We start from the raw sequence: 15,472 nt of genomic DNA on the forward strand, positions 1-15,472 counted from the left end.
ACAAATTATTTTTACATGAGCTATTAAGAATTCAATGGTATAAGCCTTTATTCACTGAGAATGAAATTTTCCACCTCAAAAGATACTGCTTCATACTAAGCAAAGATATAGAGATCATTAATGATCTGACTATTAATTATCCATGGCACCAGACTTGCATTTAAAAATGACAAACGAAACCTCAGCTAATTAGATATATATCATTCAATCAATACCAGTGTTACCTTAGTGGTATATGATTACTGAGGAACATCTCAGCTGTGTTAATCAACTCTGCTGTGGTCTCATGAGCAGGATCAACTATGAAAACCTGTGAAGGGGAAAGGGGGAAAGGAACATATGAAATGAAATTTATTCAAATGTAACAGGGCCAATGAAAATGCCATTACTCTTTGCACTTCAAGGTAATCTTTTTGAGTTACTCTTGAACTACATAAAAGAGGAGGTACACAATAGCAGTTTCCCTCCTTTATGTTCAAAGAATTCAGTACTAAATTCTCACGGTGTTCTGCTAATAGCATGGGAACTGTGTTCCAGATTCCTAACACCCATACTTCTACTACACCTAACAAAACCCAAGTTTTAGCAACTCCCCTACCTTAGAAAATGGAGATTACCTCTTTTTGTGTATTCAATTGTAAGCATCTCTGAATTAAGAATTCATTTAGAACTTAACTTTTAAATCCCAATACTAGCTATTATGTATTAAGGTCTCATGATGTGCTTCAAATCCATGTATAATCTCATTTAATAAAGTTCAGATATATGGGTAAGAGAAACAGAATGAAATTTTGACTGAGAAGGAAAAAAGTGGCTTCAAGAGTCAGGCAAGTACAGAGGATAGTTTCGCTTACAGGTTCTGGTGAAGGAGACCCCTAATCTCTTTAAGAGCAGATAATGGCAAAGGAAGAAATAAGAGGAAAAAAAGAGGGCAAACTAAGAAACCTCTTCTCTCTCTTGAAAGCAGTGAAATAAAGAAAAACAAGTAGGAGTTCACAGATTTATTTAAGGAAATAAACTGAACTATCAAATTTTAGAGATTAAGACATTAAAGGAAAAGAGTAGCAACATATTCATCTTCTGGGTAAAACTATCATAAAACTAAAATAACACAACCTAAACTTTCAGGTTAAGGTAACATTTCCTTACACCCTGATGGAGGCAGTAATGCTACTGTGACGTCTCACAGCCCTATATGTGATAAATACATTTAAAAACCCTTTCAGATTGAATATGGAGTTAGAAGAACATATTTAGTGGTCATAGTGGTGATAGAAGCACCTAGTATAGGAGAGAAGTGAACAGTCTATATGGCTGAAAGGTAGGGGAGAAGTGGGAGAAGTCAAGGGAGAAACAGAGCTTATGGCTAGACAATGAGTTTTACTCACCATGTTATGCAAGTTTTTCCTGATCTGCCGGATAACCCCAGGAAAGGTGGGTCGAAGCAATTCTTGTAGACTAGAAGGCCATGAATTATATCTGCTGTCAACCTCCAGGTTGTTGATCCACTAGGGAGGAAAAAAACAAAACAAAACACGGTGCATACACTTTAGTCGCCCTTAGTGAAAAGTGCTAGAACTGTCCGTAAGACTTGAAATGATTTTAAGAAGAATCACATGGAAAACACCATTTTCAAAATTACAAAGATCAAGTATAAAAATGAGTGACTAAAGCACAAGCCACAGAATAAAAGATATTTGCAACCTACAAAACCAATAAAAGGACTAGGGTCAAGACAATGTATAGAAATCTAACATAACAATAAAAAAAGGCCCCCAACATATGAGAAATGAAAATCAGCCATGGAGATGAAGAAATTTACAGAGGAAATTCAAAAGAGCAATTAATACAAGGAAAGGAGTATATCTTCACCAATAATCTGAGAAACAGAAACTAAAACCACAGTCAAATTTCACACTCATTAAACTGAGAAAAAGTTTAAAGTTTGTCAATATCCAAGAATAGGCAAGGGTATACAGTAATGGAAGCTCTGACCCAACACTGGTGCTTGGAACAGTCACTTTAGGGAAAACAAGGTAATAAAGTAAGACTTTATTACTACCCTACCACTAAGTACTCCAGTTCTAGGCATCTACTCCAAATAAATTCTCACATATATGCACAAAGAGAGAAATACAAGAAGATATTGTACTGCTTATCACAGCAACAAAATTGGGCACAACCTAATTCCATAAAGGGAGCAGTCTGTAAACAGTATGTACCATTTCTACAAAAAGGGCAAGGAGGGAAACTACGGGTATGTTACTTTGTTCGTGTAAATAGAGTATTTAAGGAAAGATACACAAGTAATTGATAATGCCTGTTACTTCTAGGGACAAAAACTGAACAGCTGGGTGATGAGACTTTTCAATGCATACCCTTTTGTATGTCTGTATTTTATTTTTTTTTTTTTAATTTTTTTTTTTTCAACGTTTATTTATTTTTGGGACAGAGAGAGACAGAGCATGAATGGGGGAGGGGCAGAGAGAGAGGGAGACACAGAATCGGAAACAGGCTCCAGGCTCCGAGCCATCAGCCCAGAGCCTGACGCGGGGCTCGAACTCACGGACCGCGAGATCGTGACCTGGCTGAAGTCGGACGCTTAACCGACTGCGCCACCCAGGCGCCCCAGTATGTCTGTATTTTAAACTGTGACTGTATGAAAGATTTTTTTTAATAAGCAAAATATAAAACATGAGAAGATAACCTTTTTGGATCAACCTACATAAGTCTGACAAAACTACTGAGTAACAAAAGGACAAAGAATACTGCCATGGCATTCTTCAAAATTTCAAGACATACAGTAGGAAATGCATACGTACTTCTGAAGAGGAATTACTTGCAGGGAGAAAACGGTGAACTGGGAAGAGAGCTAAAGAGGACTTGGATGGAAACATTGTTTTCTTCCAAGAAAACAAGATTTGACACAAAATGATTAAATGTTAAGGCAGAGAAAGTATGGGATGGGCCATATTGCTGTTGCTTACATTCATCTCTTTACTCTTTGTTTTTAACTCAAATGTTTTTAACAGGAAAACAAATGACATAACAATATTTATCAAAATAACACCTACATTACCCAGAGAGAACTCAAATAATGATCATCTTTATTCGACATAATTTTCTTTGGAAAAACTTTCTCTATGATAAATGCTGTATAGAAACCAAGAAAAAAGGATAGGAGGGCCAAGGATGGGTCAGGCAGGATGGGCCAGGCACATTGCTAATATTAATTGTGCTTTGACCACAAGTGCCCAGGACAGCTCTATTCCCTGCATTCTCTTTTATACACAAGGAGACATCAATACAGCAGATATAAATCTATATAAGTCCTTCACATACAAAATAAAGGTTTTTTTTTAAGTTTATTTATTTATTTATTTATTTAGAGAGAAAGGGAGAAAGAGTGTGTGCACATGCACACGGGGGAGGGGCAGAGACAGGAAGAGAGAGAAATCGAAGCAGGCTCTGCATTGTCAGAGCAGAGCCCAATGCGGGGATCGAACCCACAAACCGTGAGACAATGACCTGAGCCTAAATCAAGAGCCTAACATTTAACCTGCCTGAGCCACCCAGGCTCCCCAATAATCAAAGTTCTTTTAAAGGATATTAGCTAGGGTACCTGGGTGGCTCAGTCAATTAAGCATCTGACTCTTGGTTTCAGTTCAGGTCATGGTCTCATAGGTTTGTGAGCTCGAGCCCCACATCCGGCTTTTTGCACTGTCAGTTCAGAGCCTGCATGGGATTCTCTCTCTACTTCTTTATCCTTCCATTGCTTGTGCACGTGCTCTCTCTCTCTCTCAGGATAAATAAACTTTAAAAAAAATGTTTAAAAAAAAGATAATAGCCAAAGAATGATATTCTACACAAAATTACACAAGACTTGGATGCAACTGAGAAAATACAAATTCAGCATTCTTTTTTCCCCAAGAGATGTTCAGCTGAATCCTAGGGGGATACAAAACTGGAAAAATCACTGTCTTAACCACATTAAATATAATAATTCAACTTTTAGAGCATTTAAGAGACTACTTTGGGGCGCCTGGGTGGCTCAGTCAGTTAAGTGTCTGACTTCAGCTCAGGTCATGATCTCACAGTTCGTGGGTTCGACCCAGGCATCAGGCTCTGTGCTGGCAGCTCGGAGCCTGGAGCCTGCTTCGGATTCTGTGTCTCCATCTCTCTCTGCCCCTCCCCTGCTCATGCTCTGTCTCTGTCTCTCAACAGTAAATAAATGTTAAAAAAAAAAAAAAAAGAGACTATTATATACACATGGTCCCATATAAGCAGTTGCTGTAAACCACTGTTTGATGCCAATAAAGGAGATGATAGAAATAACTTACCTCTCACAAAAGACAAATGAGAAAGACATAATAAAATGTCTGCCCAGAATGCCCTTGGACACTCAAACGGAATACCTACTGAAATAGCAGGACTCCTGATGTCTACAGCATAGTCAGCTTCAGAGGGCTGGATGTTCAGTTTCAAAACATTATGCAGAGAAAGACCTTCTATTCCCAATCTATGCAGACCTTCCATTACCCGAGCTTCATTCCTCAACACATCAAACAGACTGGAGAGTGGGGGAAAGTAGGTATTTAGTAGAAAAAGCTTTAAAAAAAAAAAAAAAAAAAAAAAAAAAAACCTCACCATGAAAAAACTATCCATTCAAACTCAATGCCCTGTTCAAACCAGTCAAGAAATCAAAAAAGGGAGCTCTTCCCCTTGCTTCATCTTGTCAAAATACATCAAACAAAGTACGTAGGACTTGCTTCTTGGTGCATGTTTATTTACACTTATCCATGTATATACCAGGTATAAAATTATCTCTAAATATAAACACACAATTTGAGGATGAAATAATCCTCATCTGTATTTTACACTGCATATTTTTTAAAAACACTACAGTAACCTCTCTGTATTTCTTACAACTGCACATAAATCTACAGTTATCTCATAATTAAAAATCTATTTTAAAAAAATACATTATATAGATTTAACATAAACTTTAACATCAGTGTCAATTTACAAGGTGCACACACATGTGACCACAGTATAAGGTCTAGAGGAATTTATACCCAATGTAGAGGTTTTTGAGGGAAGGTAGAAAAGATGGGAAGGAGGAAGAAACAAGAAGCAAAGATGAAGACGTTACTTTTCTTAGTTCTTTTATCTGGGTATTATTTAAAACTGTTTAAATGAGCAAGAACTCAGTTTGTAAATCCTGAAAAATTAAAGAGATATGTGTATATTTTTTATTTAAAAAAAACAACATATATGGGCAATCTTTATTTAAAGTGTCCACATCCATTTTACTTTTTACTAGCTCTAAAAAGCAGTATGAGAACATTAACAGTTCAATGAAAATAATTAATGTGAAAAATATCTTACTGTGGGAACTGGCTCTTCTGAAGCATTAGCAATAAACTTTTATTTTTACTATTATGAAACCCAGTGTCAACTGTTATCAACCTTAATCCCAAGGACAAATCTGAATTCTATCTATCCACTCTCCTCCCCCACCCCCCCTGCAAAAAATTCATGAGACCAATTCAGAACAAGTTAATACTGAGCCACATTTTAACAACACAAAAAGGGTAGATACTCAAATAACATGTGTAAGACAGAACACCTTCTGAGACACCAGATGCATAGGCATTTTGAATAAATCTACTTCACACTGTTTCCAGAAGTAAAAGAACCTGCTTGAGCTCTCTCTTTTTTTTATGGTTGAGAGGAAAACTATAGCTCTAAAAGGGCACCATCAAAAGACTTGGGCCTTAAATGTCCAAGACCCTGAACATACATCAAATGACAGGGTCACCAGGGTAGCTCAGTCTGACTCTTGATTTCAGCTCAGGTCATGATCTCATGGTTTGTGAGTTTGAGCTCTACATCAGTCAATGTGAAGCCTACCTGGGATTATCTCCCTCTCTCCCTCTCTCTCTCTCTGCCCCTCCCTCCCTCTCTCTCTCTCTCTCTCAAAATAAATACATAAACTTAAAACAAAAATGACAGTGTCATCCTGCCCATCCCAGTCATGAGCCTACCTAAATGCATTCACCTGGTAATAAGCCATCACAATCTGAACATGTTACAAGGAGCTAACACAATAAATTTTTTTTTTCTTTTAGTGCTCATTTATTTTTGAAAGAGAGACAGAGCGAAAGCGGGGGAGGGGCAGAGAGCAAGAGAGATGGAGACACAGAATCTGAAGCAAACTACAGGCTCCGAGCTGTCAGCACAGAGCCTGACGTGGGGCTCAAACTCACAAGCCATGAGATCATGACCTGAGCCAAAGTCTAACAACCAACTAAGCCACCCAGGCACCCCACAAGAAGCTAACATTATAAAATCTTTTCAGAAAATGAAAAACATTATCCATACCTGAATATATCCTGTGTATCTAAATCAATGTGAAGTCCATTGATGAACAGTGCTGAGTCTCCAGGTTGTAATCCTAAAGTTCCCTTGAAATACTGAAATATTTAAAAAAAAAAAAAAAAAATTGTTAAGAAGCAAGAAGAGGATGTTTAACAAAAATTTCCACGTTTCTAACTTTATTACATGTACAAATGTTGGCATCCTCCTATTTACTATAGGAAACCCTAAGGATGGGTTAAGATTTCCTTTTATGTACTCCCACAGATCCTTCATAGCATCTATTTTGTTGTAATGAAACTGCTGGTTGTGATAAAATACACCTCTCTTCCCTCCCTCCTTCCAACTTTGATTAATACAACTGTTTAATGTCAGAGAAGGAGGAGAAGGAAGGAGACTGGTTAAATAAGCCAAGTGCTGAGGATCATTTTTCATAAGAGACTTCTGTTACTCTTGCCTGTTTGTGATGCCAAACAAGGTGGTAACAGCAGTCACTAACAGCTGGGCCTCCTGATGAACTCCAAAGACCTAATCTGAAAGGGTTCAAAATCCCACACCTCCCTGAGACCTTCAAACTAACACACATCAAGAAACTGAGTTGCTGCCCCGAGGAAGCACCTATGTGCAAGCTAACTCTCCAAGCGCTGGTCTCCATGGGGCGCCTCAACTGCTGCTCCCTGAGGTGGTGGCTGCCACAGCACACAGGTGACTGTGCAGCCCTTCAGACCTGCCCGACCCATCCGACACACTGCTTGGATGTGTCAGCTTCTGTTGACTTCTACCCTTTCCATTTAATTCCTCTTTCCTTGGGAGCCGCTCCACACAGCAAAGGGAAGAAACTACTCAGATACTAGGGACAGAAATTAAACCTTTAGTTCTCATGGGGCTGGGGGAAGAAGGGCAGGGACCAGTGAGCTTCCTTCATGTCCCAGTAGTCTGCAGACTCAGTAAACTTCAAGGTCTAGTATTGCATGGGTAAAGCACAAAACAATGACGAAGCCACATTTGCTTCTTTGCCTTGAAGGATTAAATGGCAAGTAAAATAAGGGGAAAATGGAAAGCTGCATAAATTCAGAATTGGAATTTCCTACGTGGGAAGGAAAAACTCCATGTCCACTCACACCCAGGCCATAAGTACAGCACCCTCTGACTGTAAGAAACACAGATTCTGAGCTGCTAAGCATAACTCATATCCGTTTCAAGATCTGGTAATACAGCAAACTTCACTTTTGAAAATTCATCACACTGAAGATTTAATGTTTGTACACATTTTTGCATGTTTTATACTTTTGTATTTTATACTTTAATATTTAATCAAGAAACCCCTAAGTATCTAGGAAGTACTATAGCCTATGTAATTTAATGTTTTTTCCTCTTGGTGGGGGGAGCCCTGAAAGTAAGATAATATTTAATATTGCTATTCTGAAAATCAAAAACAAGGTAAATAAAAAATGTCAATAAGGTTTCTTCAAATTAGTAAATATTGGAGATAAATTTGGTTTACTTACCCCTCAGATCTATTTAACTAATATCTTCTACGTAAAGGTTTTAAAAATCTGGGGTAAAGACAGACTGAACACAAGCATTTCTTTCCCTCCTAAAACTCTATTGAAATGTCAGTTTTTTAAAAAGGGATTTTTATAGAGTTATAAATCCACAACAACAAAGAGAACAAAAGAGAAAAAGGGCAACTAATTTTGGAAGCTAGAAAGGAGATATGTGAGTAGCAAGAGTTTTAACAACCCTGAGAAAGCTAAAGGCTAGGCTGACAGTGGGGAAAGCCAACAGAAACCACAAGTTACCCTGTGGAACTCCTCAAAAGGCTCAAGAATTGGCAGCACAAAGAACACAGGTAAGAGGGGGTAACCACTAGGCTAAAAAATGAGTTCTGATGTATAGCTTTTTAAAGATAAGAGCCCCCAGACTCCCCGGTTGATTTCACGGAGCAAGGTCCCTCCACTCCAGAAAAACGGAACGCTTTCATTCCCTGTGAAAGAGTGAAAGAATCTGGGAACTCAGGGAAATGAAACACAACTAAGAGCGGGAATCCCATATGGAAAACAGGGGACTGAGTGGAAGCTCCTGAATGTTCTTTCCTACTTGGCTTCTACCACTCCAGCAGCCAGACTTCACCTTCTAGGTAAGAAAGAATCAGAAGATCCTTTTCTGGAGACTGAACAGCTCAAGAGGACAAGTTTCAGACTGACACACTGGGACAAGCTAGGAAATGGCCATAACAGGATAGCATACAGTCAAAAAGCCTCAAGGCTTGCCATCAGCTCCTTACTGCTACTGCCTCATTCTCTTCAATATGAGCAGCAATCACCAGACATGTGAGGAAAGCCTCTAACATTAAAGACAAGAAACCAAGACAAAAAGAAAGTCAACTTAAGAGGAAACAGATACAAAAGAGAAGAAAACATACATATACACTACTGACACGTTCAAAATGACATGAGAACACCATCAAAAAAAGGTCAAAGAACAATAAGGAAAAAATCTCAACAAAGGGGTTGAAAATCCTCCCCTAAAAAGTTTTAAAATAAAACACAAAAGAATTGGAAAATAGGAAAGAAAATACACATTTTTTAAATTAGGCCAAGCTAGTCAAGGAAATGCAACATCTTAAAAATAAAGAATTCCAGGAAAACAAAAGAGAGAAACTAGATGGAAAAAATGCAAGGAATATATCAAGAAAACTTCCCAAAACTCTAGGAAATGATTTTCCAGATTCAAAGGGCCCATCAACCACTCAACAGTACAGAGATTTCTTTAAAGGGCATAGCACTGTGAAAATTCAGATTACTAGAGCCAAAAACAACACCCTGAATGATTCTGGAAAGAAAAACTAGATCTCATACCAAGGCTTCAGACTTCTCAATAACCACAACAGAAACCAAAATTCTAAGAAGCAATGCCTTCAAACTGTCACCATTGACCCCTGAACTCAAAACTGACCCACTGAACTCAGGAAATTCCTAAAAGTTTCTGTCAGTCAAGTTCATCTCTTAGAAACTAACAAATTGCTAGAAAAGGAAAAGAAACTATTTGAGGAAATATGACACCTGTGCAGATGAATCAGAAAGTGCTCCACAGCTTCCTCAGCTTCATTACAATGTTAAAGTCCCCTTCTTGGAACTATTCATCCCAAGCCCTAATAAAGGAGCCAGCCTACCTCTGTTAGAGTAGTCATGGTTTTGGAAATTATTCCCTGTGATCTCCCTATTTCTACAAATAAAGATGACCTTGTGAGGCAATTCCTCCTGGTGTGGTCTCTGTCTGTAACTCACCAAGAAGCAACTCACTTTGGTCCAGTAACAAAACTTCTAAAGGACTTCCAATCTAGATTTCTATACTCAGCCAAGCTATCAATAAAAACAGAAATGGAGGGGCGCCTGGGTGGCGCAGTCGGTTAAGCGTCCGACTTCAGCCAGGTCACGATCTTGCAGTCCGTGAGTTCGAGCCCCGCGTCGGGCTCTGGGCTGATGGCTCAGAGCCTGGAGCCTGTTTCCGATTCTGTGTCTCCCTCTCTCTCTGCCCCTCCCCCGTTCATGCTCTCTCTCTGTCCCAAAAATAAATAAACGTTGGAAAAAAAAAAAAAAAGAAAAAAATAAAAAATAAAAACAGAAATGGAAAATTGATTTCTCAGAATCTGAAACACAACTTTTCTCATGAAGAATGATGTACTGCACCAAAAAAGGGAGTAAACCAAAAACAAAGAATACCAGGAACCCAAGAAATAGGAGATCCAACAAAAGAGATTAAAGCAAGGTCCCAGGATAACTGGTATGCCCTAGACATAAAGAACAACCAGACCATAGTGGAGCAGAACAAAAATTAATAAAATCACAACATGAAAATACAGAGAAAGTGGAGGGATGGGGAAGTGCCAGTACAGAGTAGTGGCAGACATGGGGGTGAGGGGCAGTGAAAGAAAGTTAAATGTCATCCTTGTAATGGGAGGCCGACACAGAAGACTTGAAACTGGAAAACAAAGCACTAATTTAAGTTTACGATAAAGCTGGGGATAAACATCAAAACAATCAGCTAAGGGTTGAAAATAGATGCTTCTAGCAAGGAGGACAAAACAGGGATTAAGTACAGAAGCCTGGGTGGCTCAGTTGGTTAAGCACCTGACTCTTGATTATGGCTCAGGTCATGATCCTAGGATCGTGGGATTGAGCCCCACGTCAGGCTCCATGCTGAGCAACGAGCCTTGCTTAAGATTCTCTCTCTCTCCCTCTGCCCCTCTCCCCTGCTCGCTCACATTCTCTCCTTCTCTCTCACAGATAGATAGATAGACAGACAGACAGATTAAAAACAGAGAGTAAGTCATGTTAGGGGGATGCTGCTTATCTAAACAAAGTGGTGGCACCATCTGATGTTTCAATTATATTCATATTCAACTTTAAATATTAAAAACATAAAAAAAGATTACAGAAATGAATAAAACACCACTATCTTTGGTAAAAGTTTGTTCAATGTCATTGATGTAACTCAGATTTCCTCATCTTTAAAAATACAATACAAAACAGAAAGACCACTGGGTAATACCTTCTGATTCTCTTCCACTTCAGTTCTAAGTTCTGAACTCACCGCTGTTTTTGTTATTGCTCTAAAGAAATAAAAATGTTATCGATGTTTAGTTAATTTCCGTATATTTGTATGTAAAACAACAAATTCCTTAATACAAAAAAACAAAAAAATCTTCACCTTTACAAATAATAAATATATTTCTCCACTCAGATGTACATATTTTTTCATTACTTCAACATACAACATCACAGAAAAGTAGCAGTAATAGCAGCATTTTAAATCAAGTGCAGTTATTCCGAAGATCTTAGGTTAAATATATGTAACTCTATTCCTATACACAATCTCTACTGCTCACAGACTAAGGGATAATGTTAAACTAAGGTGACAAACTGCTCATGCTACTTAAGCACTTTTGGTGGAGGTGGCATCCTACGTGTATATCTTCAATAGCATACTGAATTAAATGAGATTGTACTATATGATTTATAAGTCTTTCTAAGAAATGGTTGCCAAGACTAACCAAATAAACAAACTTATTTATAAAGCATCTCACATAAGAAGTCAAAACAGCTCATTCAGTTACTCAAGAAAAACACTGGCAACCATTTAAGTTGTTAGTCTCTAAAAATTTGGCTTTTAAAAAGATTTATGAGATGTGGAGGATATTATACAACTGAAAGCAGTATTTAAAAAGCTGCACTCAAAATCTTACTGTCACCATGAACAAGTCAGCCTATAGAACTCATATGCCTCATTGAGTTTAAATTAGATGATGTATACAAAACTCTTCAGGAAGAAAAACACAGTCGCTGCTAGACCCTGTATTAGTTACATCCGCATACATCAGATTTTGTTAACTCATCTAATCCTGACAGGCAGGGATCATTATTTCCATTTTTAATGCTGGGGAAGTGAGGTAATGAGAAGAGAGGTAATTATTTGCAAATGTCACACAGCTAGCAAGGCAGAGCCAAGGACACAACCTACATGGGTCTCCAACCCCACAATGTATGGTACTGCCAACTTCCCAGAAAGATAGCGTCATCAGTGGCATGGTGCTGGTATTAAAACTTTAATTTTCTAAGCATTTTCATATTTTACTTGTCTCATTTTGCATGTAAACATGAAGATAATTAGGTATATAGTAAAGAGAAGAATGTCTTAGAGCTTTACTCTTCATTACCTGGCTTTGGTAGGAAAATTTTGACTAAGATCCTTCATTACCACCAAAGCTAATTCAACAGGAGCAGCCAAGATTCGGGAAGCAGTCTGGAAACTGAGATCTGCAACAAGGTCAAGTATAAAGTGTATTAATCTAATGCAATGAGAAATAAGGGGGAAAAAAACATTTATTTCTCATTATTTTCTTGGCAATTGAGAATGTTTTAGAATGCAACCATTTCAGAGAGCACCCATGGTTTAATTCTAGGTTTTGTTCAATTCCTAGTGTTTATTGTTACATTGCTTGCTATACTTGCATAAAACACTAGAGATATACTAACACATTTACATTTAGTATAGGATAAATCCATCCCAAATCCTTTTCATTTTTATGAATTTACAATATACCACAAAGTATAGTAAAAGTCTTTAGTAAATTATGCTTAAAAAAAAAAATTTGATAAAATAGACCTTTGGGCCAGAAAAACACACATATCCTTCATGGTAATATGTCTTTAACATTTGACAGATACACTATTCAAGAAATGTATATATAAAGAAATAGAAAAACTAAGACAAACATTATAAACTTAAGTATCTGTTCACACAGAGAAAGATCTGGCATTCATTTATATACATACTTCTGCATACTGTTAATCTGTCTACAAAAGGACTTCCTTTCCTTTCTGATTAATCATAATCACTTTATCTGAAAATCTGTGGTACCCGGAGAATCAGGCAAATAAATAAAATTAAATTCAAATTCTATTAGTTTTTTAATACCATAAAATTCAGTCAAAAGTAGGCCGGTGATTCCTCTACATATTTGTTACCTTGCAATTGCCAAACTTTTAAAGGAGCCATTTCATTGGTGCTCTCCACAAGATGTTTTCTGAGTTCCTTCAACTGTCCCTTCAGGTCAGGGTGCAGGTCTCTGAAAGAAACATAAAATCAGTCCTTTAACATGTCTTTTCTTTCTCAAAGCACACGTAGAAGTTGGCTCCAACTTTATATTCATGATTTTCCCCTTAGCAATAAGTAAATTCCTACAATAAAGGGAAAATATTAGAGCAGAATTATTTTTCTTAAAAAATAAGTTAATACAGAAAATGATCATCTTTTAAACCATAAAGTTTACAGATTAAAAAATGAATCACCACTACAGTGATTCTCTATGCCAGGGAGAGGGAATGGGACTGAGAGTGGGGACAAAGGGGACCCCAAGTCTACCTGTAGTGTTTTACCATTTCTTTCAAGTAAAAGAAGGCATGTGTTGGAAAAAAACTTCATAAATAGTTCTTTGAAACAGAAAAGCATGTACAATTACAACCATCAATTCTGGGTGATGAGCACATGCGTATGTTCTATTATTTTCCACACTTTCCTCAATCTTTTTAAATTCTCAAAATAAAACTGGAAATACAATGCTGCCAGTCCCAAGATGGATTTCTTTCAGCTACATGCCCATAAATCCTTCCATCACATGAATAATACAACTTAAGTTAACCAAGAGCACTGGGTTTCACTTAGTTTTATCTTGAAATACGGTGCATTCTATTTAAAGCTAGTAAAACAGAAGTTATCAGAGGCAGATATGTATCATTTAGATCAGACAACAGATGGCTTGTTGAGTAATTCTGTTCTTTTAAATGCTAGCAACTAAAAATTTCTTAAATGCCACATACAGAAAGTAAAATATTTACTCAGATCCTTCACCTTCCAACCAATCCATTTCCAATCAGTTACTACAACGTCTTCTTCATGATGATCATATCCAAAAATGGTCCCATTCATTATTCTAGATAGCTAAATAACTATTCCGAATGTGCAAAACGGAAAACGTCTTTAATATGCTACATACTACCTTTGTGCTCTAAATACATAAGATCATAATGCTATCCAAACATCAAACATAAAAAACATGAATATGAAAAAATATTCTGGAAAGCTGGGTCCAATAAAAATGAAACCTGACTGCATACTAATGAAGCCAAAATGATGTTAAATACAATGAAACATTCATATGCATGGGATGGACTCAACATGTCCACAGAAATTCAACATGAACGGAGTCATCTTTGCTAACCTGTTAGTCTGGTTAAGTCATTTCACTGGGCCCAATGTTAAAGTTCAAGTATGTGAAACTGGCCTACACATACTTCTTCATGATCTTTCCTTTACAAAAAACAAATAAACGAACAAAGAGAAACGAGAAAACGCCACTGTAGATGTCCTAATTAAGATTTCCAGATAAAGCAGAAGTCCGGGCTCTGAACAATTGTCAAAGTATAATAGAAATAACTACAACATTTAAAGTAACTACTAAGAAAAATTTTCAGTCATAAATTTCTCTGAAACTTTCATAAAATGGCTATGAAATTTTCTTCAAGAAACCATCTCTATCCTCTTTCATATAAAGTGAAATCTAGGGAGCCTGGATGGCTCAGTTGATTGAACGTCCAACTTTGGCTCAGGTCATGATCTTGCTGTTTTGTGAGTTTGAGCCCCGTGTCAGGCTCTGAGCTGTCAGCAGAGATTTATCTGTGTCTCCCCCCTCTCTGCCCCTCCCCCACTCTTACTCTGTCTCTCTCAAAAATAAATAAAGATTAAAAAACTAAAGTGAAATCTAATATATATTTCAACTAAACGTGTATAAGATCTACTGCACCTCTTTTGCATTGTTTCAGACTATGTTTAGCTTAAGTAAATAGCTATGACCTTTTAAAATACTTTGTCGATTTTCTTGGGAAAAATTGGGTGAAAAAATTAGATGCCTCCTTTTATGTGTAACTTTATGTCATCAAATGCAAGGCCCAGAAAAGAAAATCAACTAAAGCCACAGGCAGGAAGCCATATCATTTAACAATAATGTGCTTCGAAGTATGGAAAGAGCCCAAATGTCCATCGATGGATGAATGGATAAAGAAGATGTGGTACATATATACAATGGAGTATTACTCGGCAATCAAAAAGAATAAAATCTTGCCATCTGCAACTACGTGGATGGAACTGGAGGGTATTATGCTAAGCGAAATTAGTCAGAGAAAGACAAATATCATGACTTCACTCATATGAAGACTTTAAGTTACAAAACAGATGAATATAAGGGAAGGGAAGCAAAAATAATATAAAAACAGGGAGGGGGATGAAACATAAGAGACTCTTAAATATGGAAAACAAACAGAGTGTTACTGGAGAGGTTGTGGGAGGGAGGGGGCACTAAGAAATCTACTCCTGAAATCATTGTTGTACTATATGCTAACTAACTTGGATATAAATTTTTAAAATAAATAAAATTTAAATAAATTAATTAAATTAAAAAAAACAAAAAATGTGCTTCAGATGTCTGGAAATCATGAACTATACAGTAAATTAAGTGGTAACTGCTTCCTATCAG

The 15,472-nt window shown here is 37.1% G+C and overlaps 1 protein-coding gene across 2 annotated transcripts in view; it reads right to left on the bottom strand.

The window, feature by feature from the left end:
* The window catches only part of UGGT1 (UDP-glucose glycoprotein glucosyltransferase 1), a 112,698-nt gene that overhangs the window by 76,156 nt on the left and 21,070 nt on the right, over positions 1-15,472 (bottom strand). For both annotated transcript variants that reach the window (XM_030324169.1, XM_030324168.1), the window contains exons 9-15: positions 12,909-13,009; positions 12,098-12,197; positions 10,933-10,993; positions 6,385-6,476; positions 4,420-4,570; positions 1,389-1,508; positions 225-310 (exon numbers count right to left, since the gene is read on the bottom strand). In XM_030324169.1, coding sequence (XP_030180029.1) covers positions 225-310; positions 1,389-1,508; positions 4,420-4,570; positions 6,385-6,476; positions 10,933-10,993; positions 12,098-12,197; positions 12,909-13,009 — 711 coding nt within the window. The remainder of the gene's footprint in view (positions 1-224; positions 311-1,388; positions 1,509-4,419; positions 4,571-6,384; positions 6,477-10,932; positions 10,994-12,097; positions 12,198-12,908; positions 13,010-15,472) is intronic.

The sequence above is a fragment of the Lynx canadensis genome, chromosome C1, assembly GCF_007474595.2.
Source record: "Lynx canadensis isolate LIC74 chromosome C1, mLynCan4.pri.v2, whole genome shotgun sequence".
In the NCBI taxonomy this organism is placed as follows: domain Eukaryota; kingdom Metazoa; phylum Chordata; class Mammalia; order Carnivora; family Felidae; genus Lynx; species Lynx canadensis.